The sequence below is a fragment of the Wasmannia auropunctata genome, unplaced genomic scaffold (genome assembly GCF_000956235.1).
Source record: "Wasmannia auropunctata unplaced genomic scaffold, wasmannia.A_1.0 LD335973.1, whole genome shotgun sequence".
NCBI classification, from domain to species: domain Eukaryota; kingdom Metazoa; phylum Arthropoda; class Insecta; order Hymenoptera; family Formicidae; genus Wasmannia; species Wasmannia auropunctata.
Genome location: NW_012026917.1, coordinates 333,633 through 361,619, shown reverse-complemented (window position 1 = coordinate 361,619; position 27,987 = coordinate 333,633). Strand labels below are relative to the sequence as shown.

General features: G+C 44.9%; 1 protein-coding gene across 1 annotated transcript; it reads left to right on the top strand.

The window, feature by feature from the left end:
• The first annotated feature begins 7,135 nt into the window (after nt 1–7,135).
• Nucleotides 7,136–26,939, top strand: LOC105454866. The gene is made up of 7 exons (XM_011697792.1): nt 7,136–8,675; nt 9,064–9,294; nt 17,256–17,369; nt 17,576–17,662; nt 24,434–24,634; nt 24,783–24,968; nt 25,064–26,939. The coding sequence occupies exons 1-7, from the start codon at nt 8,372–8,374 to the stop codon at nt 25,789–25,791; spliced, it is 1,851 nt and encodes a 616-aa protein (XP_011696094.1). The 5' UTR covers nt 7,136–8,371; the 3' UTR covers nt 25,792–26,939.
• The last annotated feature ends 1,048 nt before the right edge of the window (nt 26,940–27,987 follow it).

Sequence of the window (27,987 nt, the reverse complement as noted above, 5' to 3'; positions counted from 1 at the left end):
AAATGGAAATGACCCTGGGACAGCCTCCGGACCGTAGCCCTCTAGGGTTGTTCTTGGTCAGACGCGATGACGATTGCGAAGGGCAGAATAACGAAACTATCCTGATTAAGGAGATTCTATTTCTTGAGCTGTAACCTGCCTGTCTGCGGTTGATACTTATATGTGAAACAAATTCTCGAGATTATTATAAATGCATTAAATTTCAATTGGTAATCTTTGTATATTATTTATTATTACAAAGATTCTCAATTATTTTTTATATTAATCCTATAAAATTTATAAGCATAAATTGTTATTTGTTTACACGCGATTATATAAAATGAAAAAATTTGCGATACAAGTCGCACAATGCAAGTTGTATAAATAGTATCGAGTAATTCTTCGTGAAAATGGAAGATTTCAGGTAACCACGTTAATCGGAGGTTGCTTGGAAACGATGAGAAAGTTAGAAGGTACCGTGAAAGCGGCAGCGGAACAAGCGGCACACTCACCCCTCGGACAACGAGTCATCTCGCGACGCTGCTAACGGACCCTCATCGTTTCCTCGTACTTGCACCCGACAAGACATTACTTGATAGTTACAAGACATTTTCATCATACATCATCCAAGACAAACGTCTTGCTTGGGACATCTGCTACTTCAAGATTTAGAAGCAAATGTCTACGTGCCATTATATTGCAACTGTTAAAAATGAATTAGATGTTTAGCGAATAAAAGGATAATATTAATAAAAAAGAATATACGATACCATCGTATTCAGTAATATATAATTTCTAAGAGCTTGTGCACACATTTGCGGCCTCGTCTTAGTTATGAAAATGATTTAGGAAAGAGATCCTCATTGGCACGCGGTTTGTCCCATAGATATTCGGCAAAGAGATCCTTTAATTACGCTAAGTAACGTCTCCCGCAGGCGTCGCGTCGCGGAAGACTGAGCCGGTCATAATATTTAATCACTACTCGTTTCTTCTCCCTCCGAAGGCAGTTTCTGTAAGAAGTTCCGTTGCATGAGCAGGAAATATATCGTCCAAATTGTCGAAACTATAATCGCAATATCATATCAGAAATTACACGGATAAAATTGTATTTTATTACTTGTCATTGCCAGGATAATAAATCAATGATAACGAGGGAGAAAGATATTAAACTTATTTGATGATAAATTGTCGAAAATTCGACGAGATCAAGAGAGTTTGACAATACTTTCGCAATCACCTTGAATACTTCGAACCCTTCCGATCTTAAAGATTACGAAACAAACAAGAGCGTGAAGCTGGCAAATGGGGTGACTATGTCGCATCGGGTTCATGCCACCCCTTCGAGATTGTTTCATGAAGAAAAGCAATCGTTCAGCTAAAGTCACGTATACTATATATGTATAAAACATAAATCTGTTGAAGCAACAAAACATGTAGAAAAAAAATTTAAATTTCAATATGTTACATAAGTATGTATAGGCAATTACAGTATTATGATATAAGATCAAAATATATTTCTCAAAACAAAGATTTCTTGCTTGATATCTAATTAAATATCTGGAGCAACTACGGACGTCGAAGGGGAAAAATTATCTGCCATCTTTTATCCGCGAAAAGCGACGATCTCACCCTATCACGGCTTTTCCTTTTCTCTCCTTCGTAACTCACTATGATCTCATCCTCCCGTCAAAAAGGGGGTTGGCAAGGAACGCAATAGGGTGGCATTTCATTTTTTGACACCCGGTGTATTTGATTCCACCCTTGTAATAAACCCCAGGGGTTGCCACCAGTGGGTTCCCCTCTCTCCCTCGCCCTACATGTCATATCGACACCTCACCCCCGAGGGTAGGTGACTGCTAGGTAATTTGCTTTCTTATTTTCTCCGTTACGGAGCTCCTGCCGCGTGTTCCCTTTTCTCTCTCTCTCTCTCTCTCTCTCTCTCTCTCTCTCTCTCTCTCTTTCTCTTTCTCGCTTGGCTTTCACCATTCGCCGAATGCTCGTCGCGTTGCTACCCTTGCTTAAGAACCCGATTTCTCGCACCCCGCGGACTCCTGCTTCGCCAATTTTCCTCTCGATGCAGACAGCTGATGCCTACAGAAACGCGCAAGAATTAAATCACGACGCGACTGACCCGAAAGGATTCCTTCCTTGAAATAAATTCTTTGAGAATCCTTACTCGAAAGAATTTCTTCAAGGAATACTTTTACTGTACACCAAGATCTTTTCTGCAACTTTTCTGAACAAATATAAGGTGTAGCTTTATAGTGAAACTAGGACACAATGAGATGAGGGGCAGGGTAGGAGCGAGAGAAGACGATAATTAAAAAAGTCACTGTCCTCAAATTTAAATTTGTTATAATATCACTCACTCAGAAATTTTAAGAAAACCTTTTTACAAATAATGTCTGTTTTATGAGTATAGCAATGCACTATTAAAAATGGCTTAAACTGTATTTTCATCGAGTGTATCGTCGTGATAGATCTCATCACGGAGACACAATGTCCGATATTGCGAAAGACTGACGAGAAGCCCCAGTACCGATTACTCGTTTCATTGCTAATCCGATTTCGAGCTACCTCCAGACCGAAAACTCCTTAACGCTACTCCGTTGGTTTCTCTCAATAATCTCGTTACCCCCATTAGACAGACTTAGGAACCTCGCGTCGTTCGCACGTAGAAAACGTCACCTGAACAAGAAAATTGTAGCCATAATAATTCTACGAATAGATTGTATTGTCCTAAATAATTTAGTCCATACATGATCCGAGTCTATCATTAGACTGTTTTGAAGGGTACAATCAAAGAATGTAACCTCGAAAAATGCTTACAAGGCCATTCAAAACTCGTCGCGAGCGCCGCAGTCAGTGGGTACAACCCTTTCCGAGTCAGACGGGTCGAGCCGTCCGCCGACTCCTCCGCGCGACAACCTCCGGTGGCGGTGGTGTGAGTGTGGGGTGGGTTAGGTGGAGGTGCGCCTCGCAGGGGACAAAACTCACCCTAAGAAGCTTCTAAGAACGCCAAGGCGGCGGTGACGCTCTGGTGGGGAATAAAAGTACCCGCATGCGCAAACTCCTGAAAAACTGCGGCCCGCCTCCGGCGCCGCCTCTATCGTCTCCGACATCCCTCCGACCCCCCGCGAACCCCTGACCCATCGAGGGCCCCGAGATCTCTTCGCCACCCTCCCCCTCCCCTCCTCCCTGCACACCCCCCTTTCGCCCCTCGTAAGACATCGTCCCGGAACGACTCGCGGCCTTTTTCGAGAATTGCCCCCCGGGTAACATGTGCTAACCGTGTGTGATTACCTTCGCTCTACAACGCGGGCGCACCCGCGCTATCCGCATCCTCCCCTCCCCCTCCGTTAGGTCGCCACGCTATCATCGCTTTATCGTCCTGTCGTCGATCTGCCCGTTTTTTTGCGCCCGCGAAAATCAAAGTGTCGCTGCAGCGGGAAAGATCGTGTGACTAACTGGCCGGTAAACGGGCGCACGTTGCGTCGAGAATCGCCAGGAAGTGATCCTGGCTGTACTCATTACGTAGTTCTTCGCGAGGGAGCCTGTCAGTGACCGTGGTTAAACATCAGTGTCGTGGGGATACTCAGGCAAAAAGAAGAAATTTTTTTGTGTGCGTGAGAAACATGTTTCAATGCTTGACATACTTTTCATGCCAACGATGTCAATCCAATCCATAAATTGTATATCTGACAATTTTTAATAATTTTTAAACCGTGGAATTGTAAACTAAAAATGAAGGTAATTTTGGAAAACACGTCGAATGTAAATTTGAATTATTGTTAAAATATCACGCTTAAATTGTTCTTCGAGACATTAACATCTTTTTTTTAATTCGACGGTCATTCGTCGAAATCGTCTCGCGAATTTTGGTTAAACCGATTATCTATTAACGTAACTTTTTACATGGTAACTTTTTTTTTTAACAATGCATAAGCTCCAATTATTCCTTGCTAGGCAACACGTCATCGACAAATCCTGCCGATCTAATTGGTCGCCAGCAGATAATTGTTCGGCATCGATAATTGGTCCAATTAATTTGAACGGAAAAGTGCGTCGATAATCGTCGTGCATTCATCGATTCACCGATTATGTGAACCGTGTCGTATGCGGGTTATAGAATATCGTTACCGTAGAAAGGACATCGGCGAAAAAAATAGCCGAAACGCAAACAGAAACCAATCGTTTTGGCTGCGCGTGGTAGTGAAGTTATTGAGTTTTTATTTTGTTGCTGTTCACATCGTATGATTACAATGCTCGTCAACAGATATTGGAAGACTATTAGATTTTAAGCGCATATATAAAATAAAATAAATATAATAACATAAATATTTTTTTTTGTATAAAGACGTAATAGTTTATAAAAATTTCGCTATCATCGAGGATACGGAAGATATTAAATAATCTAATATTTTTAACAGTTCTCTTTTTTAAATAAACAGCAAAAAGCCATATTTTTTAAAAGCAATTTAATACTAGAGCATGTACATAATAATTCCTTTTTTTTATAAAACGGAGATTCAGATTATGTACAAAACCTACAATACACTTGATATCGCACGTTAAGTTCGTTCTTCTAACACTATTTGTCTGCCAACGGTTAAATTGCCCTAGAGTTTTCTTGGCATGCCAATCGCATTCTCTCTCACTACATTCTCACCCTAACTCGTTTCTTCTACGAAATAAAAATTTAAAAATGTTATGCATGTTCGAAACATTTTTTTTATATTCTCGAATTATTTCTTCTCACTATTTTCTAACATCTCTTTTAATTTGTCAGTAAAACACATGTAAAGATGCGACATTAAAATTCTTTAATCTTATACTTGAAAACGATATGGTATTAAATTACATATAATAAATTCAATGTTTTTTTCAATGTTTCATATTGTATTTTTTTTGGAAAACTTTGTGTTATGTATAGTTATTTAAAAAAAAAATTTATATCTAAATACGCGAAAAATTGCTGTTCATTTATTTGTAAAACTAAAATATTTAAAAAAATCTTGTATTGTTATTAATACTATTCTCAGGAAGAATAAAATACAAACGCTAAAGTCCGGAATACTGGCGGATGTAATTGAAAGCAGGAGACATCATTGCACGGTGAAAGAACGTACGCATGACGAAATGCATCTCGGAAGGTCTGCATTTAGGGACGCGGAGGCGTCGCATTGTTCCTCGCGTAGGGGCGCGGGATTATATAGGGGGCTCGTCTCGTTTAGGGGTTCTCGGCTTGGTACAGATACGTCATGATCGATAGTCTCGTGTTGTCTCTCGAAAGAGTGACGTGTTACAATTCTCGCGTCGCGTTCCATTTTATTCCGGTAATCTACAATCCGTCCCTCAAATTCCGTTAACCGCCTCTTATACAACGAAAAATTGCTTTCATAATACTAGATCAGTGATTGATGATGAAAGTAAACGTACGATCTTCGTTAAATAATTAATAACAATGAAAGAATGTGTATAAAAAAATGTATAATTTAAATTTTCGCAAAGGCAAATCGTTTTGCATCGTGTTTATATCTTTGCCATAACGAGTCTACTATATTATGTTACGTACAAAGTTTATATGATAAGAGATATGTTTTGCAATAACTCGTTGCCATATTTCTTTATTTGGTCCGCTGAATCCGGGGATGACTACTTGTGCGTAACAACGTGTTCCTCGATCTCTTTCTCTCACCCTCTGGCTGGCGTTCGTCTTCGTTTCGACTTCGTTCTTGGCCCATACTCTCCGGGAACCCCCAAGCGTCGCGCAACCCCCGTATTCCTCCGGTGCTAAACGCAACTACACAAGGGGCCTTTCTGCAGTCTTTGTTTTCCCTTTCTTCCCAGTGTCGTTTCGCAGTCTCGCGCGGGGTGGTCGTTGAACGACGGAAGCAGGAAGAAATCAACCGAGAAGGGCAAAAAGCCGGCCGACAGACGAGAGATCGCGCGGGAGAGCCGTCGAAAGTATTTTCTATTTCTGACAAATGGATCCTCAAATATGCAAAATTAAATCCTTATTTGATATTTGATATTGAAAACTGCGTAATCAAATCGCTGTAACGAAACAGATTGAAAAGAAAGAAGCTATCTTTTTCTTCGCGAAAATTGTAACATTGATATCTGGTAAAAAATTTTATTAATTTGACCATCATGTGTAAATAAGTGATCGGACCTAATTTGTGAATAATATAAACCGTTTAAATATATAGTGATATTAAAAGTGAAACATCATGGTGTTCAAAGTGTAGTTAGAAATGCCTTCATAAATACCAGGAAAAATTATCACAATAAAGAATTCGTGATACGTTTCACACAGCGCACGTACGAGAAAAATATTTTTTTTTCGAGTGTTATTGCTGTTGAATGGCAAAGCGAAATAATTTGCTACGTAGCGCTATCGTGCACCGTGTTCCTGTATTCTATACAAGACGTTGGCTCTATCCGTGCGCAACGTGTAGATGACTCACGACTGTGTATGATTAAAATCATCGACTGGAGTGTCAATCTCGCACCGCAATCATGCGGCGTGGTGATACGCGGCGTCGAGATTCATCTCCGGAAGTCCATCTCCCCCTGAATATCCCGCGGGTCCCCCGTCGTTCGGTGGAACGGCGACGGAGCCGGGAAGACAGCGCGAGGTTTGTGTAGTTCGCGAGTCGTCATCGGCGGGAGAGTATTCGTCAGGAACGCGGCCGGCGGTCCTGCGGGAGGTTGTGCGCGCGGCGGCGAAGGGACAAAGAGAGAAAAAGGGTGCCGGAGCACCCGGGGTGCGAGAGAGAGAGGCAGCGAGATTTTTCCCCACCGCTTGGAAAAACCAACCCCCCACCAGCCGGGTACCGTGAGGGCAGGCGGCGGTGGCGGCGGTGTGGAAGAGACGCGCGGCGGGCTGCGGGGGCGACGAAAAGAGGGGGCGAGGAGGGTTACCCAGGGTGGTCTCGGTGGTGGCTGGGGGCGGCAGCCTCAAAAATACACCGCAACCACACCGCGCGGCTCCACCGCAGAAGCCGCCATCTTCCACCGCCGAACCGAAACGAGACCGCGCGAGTTAAACACCCTATCCTACTTCCTCCGAGTAGAAGCTGCCCTGCCACCCGCCGAAGCAACGGCCAGGTGAAGAATCACCATCGCCGCGACGGCGACTGACTCTGAGCGGCGAGGGACACTCGTGGATATCGTCCTGCGATCCTGCGAAGCGGAAAAATTTCGGATTGGTGACGGTGTGCGCGAATGAATGTATATCGCGGATCGTGATTGTCGCCGCGATTGTTGCAAGTTGAAATCCCAACGTCAGTGTCCACGAATTTTAGATTCGTTATTTGATATACATATATACAGATAATGCGTTTTCGTGATTGATCAAGATTTCGATCGACGAGAGAGAGATACACGTGACGTGCGCGGCCCTCGCCAAAGTTCGGCGAAACTTCGCGCGGTGAGCGCCACGTACGGAAACATATGGTTTGATTTGAAACAGCTTTTCGGCATATATTTCGATACAATTTCAGTGAAAATACAGAGGGAAAAAAGGTGTGTGAGCATGACGTCATCAATTATGAAGACGGTGTGAAACAGTGTTTTAGACGCGCGCGATAAAAAAAAAATGCATCTCGATAAATCTGCTTCTCCGAAACTCTGACTTTCGACTCTCGATCGGATTTAAGTGTTTCGAAACGATCGGGAAGTGCTCCTTGCGATAAGAAGACGGCGGGCAGAAGGCTCGATCAAAGAATCGAGAGAATACGTAGAAACAAGGGTCGCCAAGATTGCCGACGATTCCAATAAAACGAATTTTCTCCGCGAGTTGGCAATCGAGACGAGGAAGAATTTGCAAACGGATGCCCCATGCCTCCGCCCCGCAGGCAGGATAATGAAATAAGGATCAAAGAAACCTAGGGCCCTCCGCGAGGGCCGAGCGAAGCCGCCGAAAAGTCGCGCGCGTGTCTGTCGATTCCGAAGAAAACAAATCCAATTCTCGCCGGAAGAGGATATCGGCGTGCATCCGTAATGCGTTCCCCGCTACTGGTGAGACCAACTTGTAACTGTTATCGAGTGGACTGTTATCGAGTGGACTGTTATCGAGTACACTGACCGATCTCGCACGTCGAACATAACAATCAATTCTAACGGCGGAACCTCCGTTTGGCGGAGTTAAAGGGTTGTTATTTACTTAATAAAGTATATCACAAACACACAGACGTATCATCAAAAGGACCAAGCATCATATCGAAATTGATCGTAAGGCTCGATCTTCTTCGTACGGAAACACGTGTACAAGATACTTTGTCTAGAATTCGGAAAAGCAAGATAAACAATTGAGCAGCCAAATCCATTCGGAAAACTCGCAGGGAAAGGTGCGATCTCGATCGAAACAGCCAATGATATCGTTCTCATGACGAATCCTTCGCGTGATGCACGACCCGAGGATCGGCCTCCTGGTCTAGATTATCCCGACCCGAGATCAGTGCGTGGCAGTCATCAGGCGCATCAAGCAGTGAGCCAAATCGGCGGGCCCAGAATCCGGAGGACCCGGGCCTCGTCCTCGAGGAGAAGAATGCACCTGGCCAACGAGGTACCTCCTCAAGGTTCAGCCGGCGGAAATCATCTCTCCGATTATGCACTCACCGCCGATTTGCTCGCCGAGAGAACATTAGACGGGCTTCTCGCCGAGCATCCCGGAGAACTTATTCGTACAGGTAAAATTTATTTAAATATTTAAAATTAACGTTTATAATATAAAAGTACTGAATAATATGAAAGCAGTTTTACATGTATATATAAAAAAATGTAATATATAAAAGTAATTTCACTATACATGATTATTTCTTATTCGTTGTCATATTCTTATCGTGATATAGTGTAAAATTAAGAGAAATAAAAATAAAAATTTTATTTTAGAAAATTATATAAAAAGTATTTTTTTTGTAAATAACAAAATAAATAAATTTTGTAAGTCTCGGAAAATGATCTTCTAACATATGTATGAAACATAGTCCGATAATGCTGTATAATTGATTAATAGATTTAATAAAAACAAATTTGTTAATTTAGATAAAGAATGTAGCTCTTTTATGTTAACATAAGGTTGCCCGCATGTGGTCTGCACGGTATTGCCGTCACACTGGAGGTCGAACAAGACTCTTCCGGTAGCCTTCAAGGTAGTAGCTCTCGGCGAGGTCGGAGATGGTACCCTCGTGACCGTTCGGGCCGGAAACGACGAGAATTGTTGCGCGGAACTGCGAAATTCTACTGCTCTAATGAAAAACCAGGTCGCCAAATTCAATGATCTAAGGTTCGTCGGTCGAAGTGGTCGAGGTAAGTTCTACAAGTTACGCTTCCTTGTATAATATCGTAACAACTGTTAAGGTAAACCCTAACGTACACAATTACAATTTTCCTTTAAATATTGATGTGATGAAACTCTGAAAAATATATTTTCCCTTTTCTCGGTACCTTCGGTACATTTGCTTCGCACAAAAATAACTCTCATTGATTGACGTCGGAAACTCGATCAGTTTTCCGCTGGTTCGCCTTCTCTTCCAATGCGGCGTCTTAAATCATTCAGACCTCGCTACATTAAGGTGGTGCCCCGACTGATGGCCTCGTTTTTCCGACGTCGAAAGCCAAGCACGAGGCCACCACCTGGCCCTCGTTCCATCCTCATTTTTAATTCACGCGACAAATATCGTGACCCGGTATCTCCTCTCGCGACTGCCGCCCACTCCACGCCACGCCACGCCACGCCACGCCACGCCACGCCACGGGGGTAAGCGAGGGCGCACGCGGAGATTTTTTAATTCCCGGCTCCGCGTTTCAATAATTCAACGTTTCTTTCGTCCGAGAAAGCGGAACGCGGCAGGAGCGACGAGGGGAGAAAAAATTGGGGTCCGAGGTCTCTGAATAATGCTCCCTAATAATCGCAGCCATTACGGACGGTTAATGCAAACGTTCGCTCCTTGAAGAGGAGAGCCGAAGTAGCGCGAGAGGCGAGGGAGGGAAGAAGCGGCATGAGAGAACCTAGATCGCGCAGCAGGGAAAGGAGCAAACTTTTCAACATCCTTTTTTTTCTTCCTCCCTCGTCTCTCCCATTCCCACGTATATAGGAGAGACTCGAGGTAGGGAATCGGAAGATACGAATAACGAGGCGTCCTTTAATTCCTTTAATTCGACCGAGTTGCACCATCGTTCTCCTCGCGTCCGCCTTCTCTCCCGTCGCTCTCCCTTTTCCCGTCTTTTTCCGACGACGTCGGAACTTTCAAGAGAGCAGTCACAGGCGGTACTACCCGGTTAACGAGGGGGTGGTCGACTTGTTTATGGCAAATTGGAAAAGGAAATTGCGGGGTTTGCGATATCGACGGGTGCCGCGCTACTTTTGTCCGACGGTAGACCCTAAACGGCGCTCTTCATCCCTCCCATCGGCTTATTTCGGCGGTTTATTTTTTCAGGGGTGCACGATCATAAATTATCATTACAATTCGTTGCCGCGTTTTTCTTTCCGAGCGTCAACCCACTTACGTGCAAATATCATCCAAACGGCGCGTTATAGGATACCGTTTCGTCGCATTTCCACATTGGCCTCTTCCACTCCAAAAATGGAGAGATCCAAGATACTCGTTACAGAACAATGGAGACCCGGGAAAAACGGTTACCAGAATTTTTTAGCGGGACTCGCGAATGAAGATATCGCGGATATATAGGAAATTGTGGGATGGGACGAGCGAAGCGCGCGAGAGCGAGAGAGGGACGGAGTGCGAGCGGGGAGGGTAGAGTGGTTGGCTGTAAGCGGCTTTGGTTTCCATGGCAGTAAGCCCTCATTACTGTATTACGGGCAGCCCCTAACTACCGCCGGTATGCAACGATTTGCCTCTAGATTCCCTATATGAGAGTGATGCAAGATCGTTCCGCGCGGCGTATCACGATCAGCGCGATTTTTCCTTCCACACGTCTCACGCCAGCCCGAATTGCCCGGCCGTTAAATCTGAATCTTGTTCATCGCGATGCGTTTACAAGCATATCGGTTGGATGCGAAATTATGCGCGCGTGCGGCAGACGCGACGAGAGGGGAGAAAATTTGGGAAAAAAGGGGGACGGGAATTAAGCGCAGTGCGTAAAGAACTAACGCTGTAGGAGAGAGGTGAACGTTATTATCCTGCGAAAGAAAGGGCAAACAGATCCCGTTGAATAAATCGAAAATTTATGATGTTTGTTAGCGAGTCACGTCGCGCATATCGCTGCATAATACCGCAACGAGGCGAGGAGTGCCCCGGAGTGCATTTTATATACAGATTCCTCACGCGTTCCACTCGCTTTTTTGCCTCCGTTGTTTTACACGCATCCCGTGCTCGCGCGCGCTACACGACTTTTTCGGCTGCAAATATTTGTCTCATGCTCGCCCCGCGGGCTTTGTCAGGCCAATTTAATATTGCGAATGCGGACGAAGAGAATTGATCGTGGTCGAAATGCGTGACGACGTTGATGGCAGGGGTGACGGCCGAAATCCGCGCGGTGCGAAGAAAACGAAGAATAAACGCTTATCTGCTTTGCATAATTCTTGTGTTGGTGCGTATAAAATTGACAGACATATCCGCCGAAAAGCAGATTAGTTAAAATTTAAATTTTTTTAAACTCTCCACTTGTACGTAACAGCTCTTCAAACCTCGAAAATATTTCTAGATACTCGTTTTGCAGATAAAAATAATAATCTACGTGAAGATAACGGACGATAATAGAAAACATATCGCGTTTTTTTTTACGAAATATAATTTGTCCGGCTTCTGGCGCGGACGCTAGTTGATTGTTTCCCCGAGAAATCTTCATTTTGTCACGGATAAACACGGATGAGGTCGAATGTGAGAAAAACTTGGACGCGTCGAGCCGGCGAGGAGGTTTTTTTTCCCTCTCCCCCGATTCGCTCCGACCCTTTTTAATCGACTATAATCGCTTTCATTCGGTCTTACGCGCTGACCCAAAAGAGGGACCTCTTCCAGCGCGATGTGTGTGCGGCTAACGCAGTGTAACGACTACGGTCAGGGGTTACGGGGGTGACGGCGGAATATTATCATACCGGCGCAGGGGCGTATATCACTCGGCCACCCCTTTCGCTCCCGACAGGGATTAGCGTCAACCTCCGACTGCTAGGAGTCACGGGCCGTACGGAGACGCGGCTATATATATACGTGTTTCTCTGCGAGATGCATTGGTGTTGGGTGCCGCGCGGATGAGAGAGCGGAGAGCGCGCGGCGCGGCGCGGCGCGACGGGAGAGGGTGGCGACGGGCGTAAAAACGACGGGCATAAATACCGGAGTTACCTGTGTTTTATGACGGTCCGGCCGAGGTATAGGCAGGAAGAGAGCGCGAGAATCCGAGGGAAAGCTCCCGACTATCGACAGCCAGATCCTGACCGATGTCCTGGCGCAATGGATCCCCGTCTCGCCCGTAGAGCCGCCTCCGCTCTCTGCTTTTCTCTTTCTCTCTTTTTCTCCCTTCTCAGTGGAAGGAGGTCTCGTTTTAGATCGCCGCCGCATGGCAAGCGTTTGCAACGTACAGCCCGAGTCTGCCGTTGACGCGAACGCATAGATCCGAATCTTCGATATCTCCTTTATGATTCGAAAGAAAAACGCGTGGTTCGAATATCGACGCTTCGGTCATTAATATCACACTGTATTGTGTGCCTCTAAATAAGCTATACGCGTGCAGAGATATTTCTTGTCAAATAAAATGAAATATTCTCGGCTGTGATTAAAAAATGATAAGGAACAATTCTTATTACACAGCACAAAATTCCTTCAAGATTACGTAACTGCGAAAATTTATTTGTAGAGGCTGCCGCGAAGAGTTTCGTAAGAGACGAAAATGATTTAATAAGTCGTAAAGGTCCGTCGTCGTTGAGAAGGGTCGACGTTCGTTTTCATCGACCTTTTAAAATAGCGAGTTTCTGTTCGGTCGACCGAACAGCTGTTGCAATCACTTGCCCCTGCATCGGGGTAATACTTTGCTTTGAAGCGTGTCCAATTCACGAAAAAGTTCCCCTCGATTTGCTAATCTCCCGAATTATAACGAGCCACAGACACTTCATTAGTGACGTTCATTTAAAAAAAAAATCTGCTGAGTAACGAATGAAAAAGCGTCTATTTTCAAAAAATAAAAATTAATACAGTTAAACAATTATGATTTCATTTAGATTTCCACAGGATTTACTTCAAGCTCTAACAAGCACCAACGTTTCAAAATAAATCGAGTTTTGAGATACGAAAATTAATTTCCAGCGACAACAAAACACGAACAATTCTCTCGAGAAGAAATGTAACTTCCAGCGTTAGAAGATATTAGCGTTTACGAGAACCCGAACACGCCAGTTAAATCCGCGAGAGCGGTTGGCGAAATCTCGCCGGCGACCACCTCGCGGCGACGTTTTTTGCCAATTAAAAATTAAAAAATCCATCCCTCGGTTACAAGTAAGGGATCGCAAAAGGGACTGGACTGTGCGCTGTGCGGGGGGCGCGCGCGGGAGAGGAGTCGAGGAACGCACGGTCCTATGGCGGATGACTGCGCCGAGATTTTCTACCGATTAAACATTATTTTCCGCTCTGGTCTGTAGTATGAGTCGCGTACGTACGTACATATCCGTTTCTTTCACATATATTAATTCCACGTTTCCCTACTTTATTTTCTCGATATTTTTCGCTCCTCATTCCGTCGCGCCAACAGCAAGGCAGGCTTTTGCAAACGCTTCAATGACCGCTCGCCCAGTCGCGCCGTCGCATCTGGAAAGTCGTTATGCTCGACGTTGCGATTATTGAGAACTGATCCTCACGGAAATTTATTCTGCAGCAAGAATCCGGCGAAATCATCACCAGAAAAATGATGAAGACAAATTATCAATACTTGTAATCAAGTTTTAATTGGCTTCTAATATTCGTTTAAGATTTCGAACGCGTGCGCGTGTTAGATAAAGATAAAAAAGAATTTCGAGACAATCACCAAACATATGCTTCTCCGATGACGTTTTCTTCTTGTCAATCATTAATTTATTCCTAATATCGTCAAAAAGTCGATAAAGATACAAATGATTAATAAATGATAATAAATTTTTAATAGGTTCCCAATGTTCGTGTAAGATTTCGTACGTGCAAGATTTCGGTGGACGTGTGAAATAAAGATAAAAAAGAATTGTTCTTTCAAACATGTCACGGCGATGCACGCTCAGCCTCGTTTATTCATGATTCGGGTAGTCAAAACGTCAGAATCTTAAAACACGACAAACACTCCGAAATAACGATCCGAGCAACCCTCGCACTCGCACTCGCCTCGCCGGCAAACAGGGGAGTTTTTAACACTGCATGATCCCTGAGTAAACTTAGGGCGGACTCGGCATTCTCGTGTCTTCTCGTACGAATCTTCGTCGCGCATAAGTGGACGCGAGCCAACCTTGCCCGAATTAATTTCTCTCGGCCAATTCGTTTTGGGGCTAAATCGCCGTCGCGAGAACACTCGAGACCACATTTTGCATTCTTGCAATGCAAAAGCTTAAAATTGGTAAACATCTCGGTTACAATCAATCATCTTCTTGGTGAAAATTACATAACCCGGATCTTTCTTTTCGATACAACTTGAAATTAAAAATCTGGATTTGAGAAATGCTAATACATGATATCGCCGCGCGAAAATAGCGAGCTCTTCGATAATCTTCCGAAAAAGTCCAGTACGACGAAAAACTCTACAGCCCACTCGGACATCATAATCTTTATGGATCCTCTCAATCGCGTCTGCGACCAGGCAATATTTTGTTGGATAAAAGTGACGTACGATGCGTGTGCGTGGATTAGCAATTTTTTCAAACTTGTTTGTGAGTACAAAGGATGCTGTCGTAGGATGAGCGAAATCATCCGGTGTGCGTAAAGAAGCGCTTAAAACAAGGAAGCATCACTACTGAAAAAAGTTGCGCAACGTTTCCCGGGTCTCATAAATCGCGCGGTAAATCAATTTTGTTGTAATCGGATCACTGCAAAATCTCGAAGAACTGGGAAAGCCCGGCTTTTCACGTGCAATTTACCATCGCTCGTATTGAATCTCATTCGTATACAACGACCGATGAATTAGAATCTCGCTAGACGTAGACAAGTCGGGGGGAAGAGGAGGAGAGGGGTAGGCTGTAGAGATCCCCGAAGGGTAGATCGTTCTTCCAGCGAGTTACACATAATGCCTCATAAACACCCTCAAAATGCCTGCCATCACCCCTGATTCGCATTGCCGCCGCCCTCTCGCGCCTCTGACACCACGTTGGCAGTAAACTTCGGTCTCGTTAACTCTCAGCCGCGAAATATCACTGGCGAAATCTTTCATATCCATCGTGAGACGTGAGGATTCGAAATATCGTTTGCACATTAGAAGCATGTATTATTTGAATACGTATGACAAATCACTTATTACGTAGGAAATTTATCTTTTTGAGAGAAGCAGCAAGAAAAAAAAATCGAGATTACCTATATCTCGAGATGAAACGAAATACGATGCAGAAGATGTAAAATCAGTCCTGATGGGACATTTGGATGGACATCGTGAAACATGCAGCGTGGCGCGAAAATAACGGCCAATCACCGTGCGACGCGAAAGGGAGCGCGCTGGAAATGGCACGGCTCCCTTGGCGAAGTTAAAGTCCGGTATTTTGCCCGGCGACGGGCGGTAAGCCGGTTAAATGTCGTGGTTCACCGTAAAAACGCGGTCGTTTACCAGGGGGGAGAGGGGGAGGGCCCGGCTGAGCGCCACCATAAAATAAAACTACCCGACCACGCGCGTGTACATACCGGCCGCACTTGGCGACGCCATTATAAGTTGTATAACTTTATTGTCGCGCGGAGCGCGCGGAAAAGCGCGTAAATGTCTCGCTTTCGCTCCTGCACATATCTCGCCGCGGTTATTATTTTCTTCGTTCGGTATTTGCGATGCGACACGACGCGACGCGACGCGATGCGACGAGATGGCTGGCCGCCCCCGCGCGTTTTATTTCGCGTACGCGCGATTACCGGGGACCGAGTTCGATGCGTCGAACGCGTGACGAATTCCGTGCGACGCGCGCGTCATCGATTGAAATATTTGTGCCGAAAACATCGAAATTTAGTAAACGGCCCGGCCAGTTACGAGTCGCGCTTCATCTGCGCGTTTGCCAATATTGTTCCAGGTCATCGACGGACTTGGAGAACGAAAAACGCTAACGTGCGAAAAAACATATTTATCGTGCGTATTTTATATTACAATATATTTATAAAAATTAGAAACTGTACTTCGATACATTGTAGCAACCAGTACAAAAATATAATCACGATAAGGTATATTATAAAAAAATTAATAAATAAATATATGTGATATGTTTTCAAAAATTATTGAATTAATTAAAGTAACAAATACGAAATTCACAAGAAAGTACAATTAATTATACAGTAAATTGTAAATATATTTTGTTAAAAGCAATATTTCAAGATGTTGTCTCGGGCAAATTATTGTCTCAAAATTTCGAGGGAAATGATATCTCATTTATCGGACTACCGAATGCTGTTGAAAGATAAAACAACGAAATCGCGCGTAATACGGGAGCTGCGTATTTATAGGGGGGAAGAGGGTGGTCGCGTTTAGCGCCGGCAACATTAACATATTCCAGCCTATACGCGAACAAACATCGACGCAGTGGCGTCACTCGTTCACCCCTTACTTCCGGCACATTTGTGTTTTGTTTCCAGCGAGCGCGCACCGCGCGTTTCGCGTTTGCCCGTTTCGCTCGTGCATGCCGTCGAGCATATCCTTCGCGATAGCAACGGGGATCAAATCCGTTCGCCAAGAAATTTCAAATCCAATCGATCGCGATAGCTGGCAACCATATTCGCGGCGTCAATTCGATTAACGCGTAAAGTGGCAGTCACCATTGCGTAAACGCTTGTGAAGCGTACTCGTTTCACTTCGACACGCAAACGTACTCGCGGTATAGAATATTTGGTTAGATAACGCAAAACGTAAATCGCGAAAGTGAATGCAATTCATGAGAGTGTACGTGTACTGAGAATATTTCTTTTCGCGGTCGGCGAATTGGATATGAATAATAGAGTCCGCGCGAACCAAGGAGCGCGGGATCCAAGCGTGTCTTTATGGTTTTTGATCTGGCAACGGAGCCAAAGCACGATACGCTATATCGTCCCACTGGGAGAAACTCGTCTCGCCGCGTTTTACCGCCAGGAGATAATTTCTTCCCCACCTCCCGACGTCTACATGCGCGTTTTCGTTTTCAGGAAAAAGCTTCACGCTGACGATCATGCTGCAGACGTCGCCGCCGCAAGTGGCCACCCTCTCGAAGGCGATCAAGGTGACCGTGGACGGTCCGAGGGAGCCGCGATCGAAGACAAGTGAGTACGACTTTACCTACCGAAGATAATAGCTTTTATTAAAGTCACCCGTGCCCGCGAAAAAAGTTAATCGAGACTCCTAATTAACGAGGCCAATCGGCGAATGTATTATTCGGATGCGCGGCCGTCGCGAATTGTCGCGAATTTGCCATCGAATCGCGACGGCCGCGGCGACACACAATTCATGAATTCATCCCACGTTGCAGGACACCAGGCCTTTCATCCCTTTCACTTCGGACCTCGTCCATTCCCCTTCGGACACCCGCAGGACCCGTTGGGATTCAAACTGTCGGGTAAGTCGATGCTCTCTAATCAAAGACACACGCGCGCCAGCCTCCCGTAGTCTTCGTCGCGACGAATTTGTGCGCCTGGGTACCTGGGTTCCGGTGAGGCTCACCTTCAGCCTCTCGGCACGTCTCCCCGTCGATAGATAACTAAGTTTGCAACCCCCGTTTGCCGTGCCCCTCCCGTGAGAGGAGAGCGAACTGCGGCAACTTCGGCGGGCCAGGGTCGACGCCCTCTTCGCGCGCGCCTGGCTTCGTGGCTGCGAAGGGTGTCAAAATTGAGCGTCGGCAGGCACCGACTCAAAATTGAGTTTTGCCACCGGCCTCTAAGTGAAGAAGACTCTGATTAAGCCCCGGGCGCGAACTCTGCCTTTTCGTTTCGGAGGAAGCCGCTCGGTTCCCGGTTCACGGCGAAGTAGCGAATAAACTTTGGCTCTCCGTTAACTTTGCCATCGAGTGGCTTACGGGCGCGGTAAAATACCTCTCCAACTTAAACGATCAAGTTGAATCAGTTTTTTTTATTTTTTACTTCTGACATCGCAATTTTACGATATTTGCAGTACTATTTGTAAAAAAATTTTGTGATAAATGCAAAAAATTTCGTTAAATAAATCACGAAAATTTCGCCCGGGATTGCTTTTGGGCGTTGTAATCAATCAGCCTTTTTCTTTCGGGACGATAATGCGTTCGCTGTAATATAAACGATGGTTTAAACGATTTCACCGTCGCCAACGTTTTCGAAAAAGTTTTCAGGTATCCGGCCGGTTCGACAGGACAGTCGGGTGGCACGAATTCCATTGAAACTCGTTCGAAGCTCCAAATTTTGATGGGACTAGCCCGGAGCAGTGAGGGTCGGGTACTGATACTGGTGCACCGACAGTGTATTGTTTCGGCATGATAAGCGGCTTAACGGAGCTTCGCTCCCTCCTATCCCCGAGGCGTACTACGGGATGGCAGTCCTGCCGTCGATTTCTCGCTGCTGCTGCTGCTGCTGCTACTCCCGTCCGCGACCCCCGCAGCCCCCCCGGTCTGCTCAATCAAGAATCAGCCACTGCCGCGCCCGGTAGTACGTCGGAGCTTTAACTTTTCTTCTCTTTGCGTCGCGAGATTCGATCCGCGGATTGTTCTAATATGATTCCTCGACAAATCATTGGCACTTATTGTTAGGCTAAATAATCACAGGAATTATGCGACATTTTTTAAATAAATGTCACAAACTGTGCGCGATCTCACTTTATAATAGGATGTAAAAATAATCATGTTGTAAAACATTTTGACGAGCTTAATTTCGTTGGAATCGATCAGAATTCTTTGTCGATATTAAAGAATATCAATTTGTTAGAGATATAATGCAAATCATCGGCGCACGGTTTTAGCACGCCGCGGGATTAATTGCATTCGCACAATTGGGTCACCTACATTGTTTCGGCAGGGTGCAAACGGTACTCAACGAATATCGATCGGTTTATTTCGAGTGATGTGCTCGCGAGTTTTTTCAACCCTTTCGCTCGGGGTTCGCCGGTCGGCTCACAGGTTGCGCCTCCATCCAGTCCGGCGGAGGGTCGGTCAGTCGAGCACCTTTCGAACTTTCAAAGCCCGCCCGGCCGCCGGGTATCGCTGACTAGGTAAGGGTGTTCAAGAGGTGGTTTATTAGATATCTACGCCAGAGGAGGGTTGATAAGGAGAAAGGGAAGAGCACTATCTCGAGGGTGTGAGACGAGTGGCTGGCCGTGCAGGGTTGTTAAGGTGCCCATTGAGGTGTAACTAGGGGGATGTTATTAAATTTCGTTCGGGCCTACCTCGACAGCAGGGACGAATTTTATGGGCTCCCTAAGGGCTTCGTGAGAACGTCGAGGTCCGACGGACAGCCGCGTGTGCCCTTTCTTCCATTCGATCTCCGATATCGTTCCTAATTTGTCTCTTTCGTCAATCTCGTACATCAAAATGACATGTTCTTCGGTGTAATTAATTTTATATTGTACACATATTTTTATCTTGTTTAAAAGTGGCATTCACAATTTTGTCAAAAGCATTTTCTTCAATAATCCATATTTTCCTCATTTTTGCTAAAAATCACTTACAATAGATAGATGTGTTACAATAGATACGCGAACTATAAAAATAATGTCCTAGATCAAAAATCTTGTAATATTCCAAATAATTGAAAGATGCATTAATTTTTGCTTCACTATTACAATAATTTTTAAGAGCTTCATGAGCGATACATTCAGAAGCGATCGCTAGCAAGTTCAGGGAAAATTAATGTATCCGGTGACAGATACCACACGGCAGACCGTCGCTGAGATTGTCCGCGAACGAAAACACCCCGATCGCGCGCGTCCCGGGAGGCCCGAGCCCGTCGTCTTTGTCAGTCTGGCTAAGGGGATGAAAAATCGCGAGGTGCCAAGATTCGAGTTAACAAGAACAGCTCGTGCAGCCCCCAATCTGCCCTCCCTCTTTCCGCTCTCCCGTGTCAATTAACCGCCTACGAGGGAGAGGCAGGGGTGGCAGAGGGTTTGAGGAGGGAGAGAGAGAGAGAGAGAGAGAACCGGAAAAATCGCGACCCCTGTTTCAATAAGGTGGCCTTTACCTCATTTGGGGGAGATTGTTAAGAATGCTGAGTTTAAAACTGTCGCTTCGTTTCTGGATCGTTTTGCAGTAAATTCGCGACTTTCTTTAAAGCGGATCTCCCTTCTTACCGAACCTATAATTTGTGACCAACGATTGCGATAAGTGTAGAATTCTTATTCTACATTCTACATGTTGTTGAGACTCATTTTATGCAAATAAATAAATCACTGCTACGCTAATACCACTATATTATAACTGTACTATATTATAACTCTAAATGTGAAAGTATATCGTAAATCTTATTGACTGCTTGATTGGCCTAATCGCGACAAGTCCTATCGTGGTCTGCTACGATCGTTAGATTATATTCCTCTTCCGAACTTGGGCTACGGTCGTACCTGATTTACGATGCGACGCGTTTAAAGGGCCTCTTTCACGTATACGGAAAACCGTACGCGGCCGGCAACCCTTCGGGCGTACGTTTCCTTAAAGGGAACCTTTTTAAGGGTTGTTCCTGTCCACCCCCGTGTCGAATCACTGCGGAGCCTTTAAATTCGCGTCACATTTCACCCCCCTCGTCTTGCAAGGGCGTCTCGGGGTGTTCCGTCTTTTAATCAGGTCCGGCGACCGGGACCTTTCTCTGGAAGCGACGGTAACTAATGACGCTCCCTCTAGCCTCAGTCTCATCTCTCGTCTCCGTTCCTATCGTTGAAAATCCAGCGAGCCTAAGAGATAGAAATCTGATATCTCGCGATATCCTCGAGATCGATTTATCTCTTCAACGTACTACATTTATGTAACGTCAGAGAATCAGACTGATATGTGCAGTTATTGAACTTAATATATTTATTATTCTAACCGATGCTATTAATAATGATTATAACGTATATTTAATGAATTTTCAATTATTAAATGACAAAAGTATGCTGATTAATTTATGTTAAAATAAACAATTAATGTTAAATTTTGTTTTATTCTATATGATCAATTTTAAAATAGTTTAATAAGATTATGTAAAATTTTTTTAATGCACCCGTTGAATCAATTATTACACAATTAATGATGACAGTACAACAAATTTTAAAATTAAAATTATTTATATAATCACGGAACATAATAAGAATGGAAATTTATGCACCGCTGAGCATTGCCAATTTCTTAAAAGATCCGTCATTTTTGCACTCTCTTTCTCGACTTCAAAGAGAAAATATCGCGACAGTGGGATAAAGATAGAGCAGAGAAGGAAGAGAGATAGCAATTTTCTCGTCCTTTCTCGAAATATCTCCTCGTAGAGCTTAGATCGGTGCCAGGGACCTTTCCAGGGTGGCATTTTAGGGGTTGCTGCGACGCGATAATGAGAACGGGCGCAAAGGGTGGGTGTGCAAAGACATCCAACCAGCAGTAGCTAGAGGATAGAACGCGGGGTGGAAAGAGGTACGACGAACGAGTCGGAGAGAGCAACAGAGAGAGAGAGGAAGTAAAGAGGCTGTGGAAAGGAGGGGGGAGATCGAGCTCCGCAAGGGTTAACGCCTTAGCAGCAAGAAGGGCGTTTTTAACGCCTGTTTTGCATAGATTTGAATAGATAAGACAGACAGGAAAATACGCGAATTAATTTATTATGTATCTCAGAGTGGTGAGATCAAGAAGGTTTAAGGTGAAGAACTTGAAGGACTGTCCCCTCCCCCCTTTCGTTCACAAGCTGCGTGACAGGCTTCGAGTCAACGTCTTTAAAGCGTTTCTTAAGTTTCATCGCTGCAAAACTTCGCGCAATACACGCGTAAAACTTATGACGTCTTTCAAAGACTCGAAAGACTTTATAAGAAACGCGATTTATTTTTAGGCTCGAACAGACCTGTGCTACGGTATTGTGGTAATAATTGCGAGTGAAAAGTGTAGCCGAAATTCGAAATCACGTCGCGCCAACGAATTCTGTAATCGACGTGACCAAATTTAATTCACCCCGCGGGTGGCTCGGCGGCGAAACGTATATAAAGCTACGCTTAAAAGCTCATATTACACGTGACGTCACATTACCGCATCTCGGGAACGGCGCGACCAAAGTACGTAGCACATTTTGAGCACGCTGCTCGATAATACATCATCCCTTAAAGCCCCCGATGGAAGGCACACGCAAAGGCAACTAACCCTAGGGCCGTAACGTTTAAGCTTAACATTTCTCACCCCTTAAAGGGTAGCAAGCGGCTCCTTGAACCCTTTCAGCCTCGCGTCTCTCCCGCACTCTGTCTCTCTCGCTCTCACTCTTTCCCAGATCTCGCCGGGACCCACCCCTCATTAGTCTTCATTTGTTTTCGGAATTATCGCCCGCCAGCCGAACCCAAGCCGGCACGCGAGTTCCGTCGAAAGAGGGTGCACGGCATTTTCGAGGTTTATTAAATTGAAAATATGTTACACCCGCTCTAAAAAGGATGCGGGCCGTGTCGAACGTTTTTGCCACATGTAAAATTGACAAAGCTATTTCAGGTAAAGATAAATTACTATTCTTTAAATTTTCTTAAAATTTTTTCCGATAAATTGAAAATCATATCTTAATAATTACAGAAAAACCATAAAAATTATTATTACAATTATTAATCATCATGTTTTCTTATGTAATTTTGTCACACAAATGTTCCATCATAAATAACATTCAACTTTAATCATTTAAAATCAAACTTTATCAATAGGTGAAAGATTATCTTTAAGACGACGACCTAAACTTGATTAACAAAAGGGAAACTGACGTATTGTCAGTTATCGAACAATGTTCGCACGATGCATCCGTCATCTAAGAATCCGGGTGTCTGAAGGGCTTACCGAAGCGGTTCTTATTCATGCTCCTGCCAACAGAAGCCGTCCGTTGGCCTCCGTAAGCTCGGTGGCAGCGGTGCTTTCGCGCGTCTCTTATCGTTTTCTTAATCCCCCTCATAAAGTAGGAGGGCTACGAGCTCTCACACGGCTAGTCCGTTCAGTGTGCCACGCCGGTGTGGTAGAACGCGAGATAGCGGTGTCCTCTCTGGCGAGCGCGCGCGGCTTAAAGAGAGCTTAAAAATCACCCCTTCGACCCCTACCGAGCTTTTTCACGTCCCACCACCCGCCGCGGCGGGACTGGTGGGAGCGCACGAGCAACCAATGGGGCGATCTGCGTGTCTTGATGGTCACGCCCTCGTGCCAGTGACTGGACAATTCTCCCCGCTCCGTCGAAGGCAAATTTCCCCTGTTTTGCCACCCCGCCGGGGCTCCTACCCCCCCGTTGCGCACGGTGGCTTCGCGGCAGCCTTCACGGAATTTTTAAACTGCCCCGCACAGATGACGGCATAATCTGTTATTGATCAAGGTCTTTCGAAAAACCGATACCACGTTGATGACCACGGTGCTTACTTCTTGCATTCTTCTTACACCGCGACGTGCCGAAGATCAATATTATGTCACTTATTCATTATGTAAATTGAAAGAAATAGAATTTTCTTTTCCTTACGAGCTAACAGCTATAGATCATCTTTATGAAAGAAGCACGGTTTGTTTAAAAAAAAAATGATAAAAAATCAATTCGTTGTTTTACAAATAAATGTGTTATAAATAAATGTGCAGCAAGAGCAGCGATGCGACTTATGTCAGTTGGTTTGTCCGACCGATCACCCATGAACGAACTTTTTGATGTCATAAATTTAATTGCATTCAAACACATGCTTGCGCGGCCGCGCGATATTGGCTATTATCGAAAAAAAGGTGATCGATCGTCTCTGCATTCTCTGTTGGATAAATTTGACTGTCCATCCACGTCAAAACCGCCTCTACGTCAAAGGGATGCGTTTCTACGACTCGTACTGTCAGTCGATCACCGTTTACCTGCCAAAAATTATACAACGCCACCGTGATGCCCAGAAATATGTTACGTCTTGTCACAAAACAAATCGTATCAGTCACTTTCAGATACTGTCGTCTACATTGCGTTATTCTGCAGTTCTGAAAAATCATATTCTATTTCATAATGTCAATTTTTCATATAAATGGCTGTATCTAAATATCTTTAGATTGTTTTAACGTGTAGATGTATTATATATAAATTACACTTAAAAAGTAAACGTGTGTATTTCGATTGCAAAATATTTTCAGACGACATAGAGGTCACCGTGGCGTGCGATGACAGCGGAGACGCTGAACAAACAGAATTCTCGGAAACGTGTAATCTGCATTTCTTTGATTGCACAGGATTGCAACACCTGGGTCTGGAGCAAGGAGCGGGCCAGGGATGGGGCGGGCTACCCCGAGGATCTCTACCACCGCACTGTCTTCCACCGCCCCCCGGTCATCACCCGCATACACATCCACAGCCGGTTGGTGCGTCGGCCTTCAACCCCTTCCATCACGCCATCGAACAGAGATCCCCGCGGCTACCTGGACCTAACGCCGGTAAAGACACGAGAGTCTCGTTACGAGAAATAAGAATTCTATAGAGAAAATTTAAGTCGTGCGAGAGAATATTTTACTTAAATAACATGCGGCGTTTTCTCAAGCGAGATTAAACGATTAATGGGCGCGTAATTGATATGTCTGTAAGAATCTTCGAGGAACGACCTGGGTCCTATCAGCGTGTCGGTGAGGGAAGTAACGCCGACAACGTCACCCGGGAACCCCGGTCCGGGCTTGTTGACGACGGCTTCAGTGACGGCACCGACGCCACCCGCCGAGTCGACTACCACCACTACGACGCCCAGCCCGTCCGGACATCACTCACACTTTCAAGGTAAAAGAGATACACATAACTCGGGATCTGCCCAACAATCCACGACTCCCCGTGCCTGGCCCGTAGGTAGAGCTGACGTCTTGTTTGTAACACAGGTCTTCATCTGCTGGGCGCCACGGGATCCATCTTCGGATCGATATTCGCGCCATTGTTACCGCAGTCCTCCTGGCTTTACAACCCCCTATATCACACGCAGCAGTACATCCTGGAGCCGGAATGGCACGCTTTGGCTTTGAGAATGGCACAGCAGCGATTACAGAGGCCGGATCAGGCCCGGTTGGAGGAACTCAGGAAACTTCGAAACAGCAGCGACAGTCCCGAGAGCAGCACGAAAGACGAGGAACGGAGAGGGGACGATCAAGGTGTTTTACGTCGATCCGGGCTGGATAGTCCTGACGACAGCATCGAGGTGGACGATAAGAACGATCAGGATCTGAACAGAGACCGCGTTAGAAGCGACGAGTCTATACCCGAGCAAGATTCCCCGAGAATCTCGCCAATCAGGAGCGACCTGGAGGACGCCGCATCGACGGACGCCACCTTCCAAGAAGCGTCGATTCATCTACGGCAGAGCATAGAGAACCTGAACGACTCGGATCTCCCAATCGATCAGGATCAGATCGCCCGTCGCGGTGACCTCACTGTAAAAATCCGTCTAGAGGGTACGGTCGATCTTAGCACGAAGAAGGGTCAGGATAAGGAGAACGTCGGTCAGGATCTGACGACGCGAAGGAAGGAGGACGGGATAGACGTCGAGAGAGAAGCCATCAGATCGCGAAGAGAGAGAAGTCCTAAGCCTAGACAGGTGTGGAGACCTTATTAAGAATTGTGAAGCCCAGTACGTTCGCGTTCTGCGGGAATTCTTCCGCGACGATTTTAACGAATTCGACGATCGAGGCGAGAAATGGAATTTCTGATCGATTGAAAAGAGGATTACGCAGATTGAATTAAGTATGATCTAGGCAAATTTTATCGTGTGTTTTTTTCCGAAGAAAACGTTCGTTTCGCTGAGAAATCGGCGAATATATTGATTAATCGCGTCTCGATAATGCGAGACTGAACCCCTAAAAGCGGAGCTTGCACGATGTTGTAGAGTAGTTTAGCAAAGCTAAGCGATATATCATCATCGTCAAGTTGTCGAGGGATAAACGGAAACACGCCCGTTTGTTTGGATGCTCGAACGTCTCCGCGCAAATGTAAATGCGGTAATCGTCTGCTTGGAAAATTAATTATCAAAAAACTTTCGGACGAACTTTTTTCTCAAAATTACTTATCTACTCCCGTATGCCCGTATGCGGTATCGTCTAAGAAACTGTCATGGACTCGAGGACTAACCAGGGTTTACGTTCGCATATAGTATGTACATATATATACAATGACGTCCGATTATTATATATATATATAAGTTAATGTTTCAAGTAAACGTTAAGCACACACTACCCTCTCGTCATTCCGATTAAGAATAATTAAACTTTCTGAATGTCTCATCGACTACACGAATATGCTGTTGAAGCGACGCGCATACGTGTGTATCTTAATCCTGAAAAACAAATTTCTTAAGCCGAGAACGTATGCTTTTCCGTGATGGTTTATTTCACTTCCTCGAAATATTGTATCGTCGATTTTAGGAAAGAAAAATACTCGTGTGGCAGATGACATTTGGGGGGTTTTCCTGGTACAAGCGAAATTACGAGCAGTCTACGTTGTAAATATCACCATATTAAAAGATTTCAAATCCTGGCCGAGTCACAATCCTTTATCAAACCATTGCCTCTTTTTTATGAAACGACGTCATCTTTTTTTTAGGCGCAGAGATAATCGGTATCCATAGAAGAATGTCATTATATAATTATAGTTTACATAATCCAGAAGGTCGTTTCGACGACGCTGTATGTATGCGTGACTACTGGCCTTAATCAAAATCATTGTTTAAGTACGTCATCAAATAAAGTAATATCATCCGTTCCATGATATCGATTTACTCTCTTACACGATCAGAGTAGATTTCACTGGGATTTCATGCAGTTCAAGTTGGTAAGTGCAGCAATATTAATTAATGAAATATCATAGAATTATTATCTGCCAAAATGTTATGTTTTCATAAAAACAGTCATTAATTAAAAAAGAAAACTATCTCATATTCTCTTTGCGCGATAATTAAAGCATTACACGTCAATTATAATTGATATTGATATTACTGTTTGAATATCTGACTTCCATTATATTTCTTAAAAATTGCATTGCACTTGAAATATTCTTACATCGCTTCGCGATAAAGTGAACAAATTGCAATCGTGTACCGAACGATCCGCGCGTGCAACCTAATCCGGCCGGACGAGATGCAGCAGATTCAATAATTCGCCGCGATTGCAATCGAGCGGGATGCACCGCACGCAAAAACGGGCAGGCTCGATATCCGCACGGTGAAAAGGTCCGCGTGATTGATGGAAAACAGACAAAGCACCCGTCGGCCCCGCGCGGCTGACCAGCGTCCCTAAAATCGAGATAAAAAGACCGCAGAACAATTTTCTACATTATTTTCCGATGCGCGCCGAATCAAATGAGCAATAATGCCGACACGTCGCCTCTACGAATCTTTCTCTCCCTGCCCTCCTCTTCTCTCTCTCTCTCTCTCTCTCTCTCTCTCTTTCTCTTTCTCTCTCTCCCGAAGTTATCGGGACGCAGAATAATCGATTCTCTCGTGCCTGTACGAATATAGATAAACGTGGAAAATCGCGCAGGCAGGCGAACTCCATTTCGCTTGTTCGGCTTACTCCGCGCTTTCCCAGAGACGACGTTTCTGCCAGGGGATCGACTTTGCAAATATGCGCGTTCATCCCTGCGCAAGAGCGCGATTAAATTAATGCCAAGCCAGAGGATAGGAGTCGTCTTGACGCGTGGCATGAGATAGGAGAGCGACGGTCTCGCACGAAAGTCTCAGATTAGAGAGAGTATTATACAACAAGTCGTTCTTATAGATACTGCACAATTTGGGTTAGTTGGGAGTTTAGTTACACAC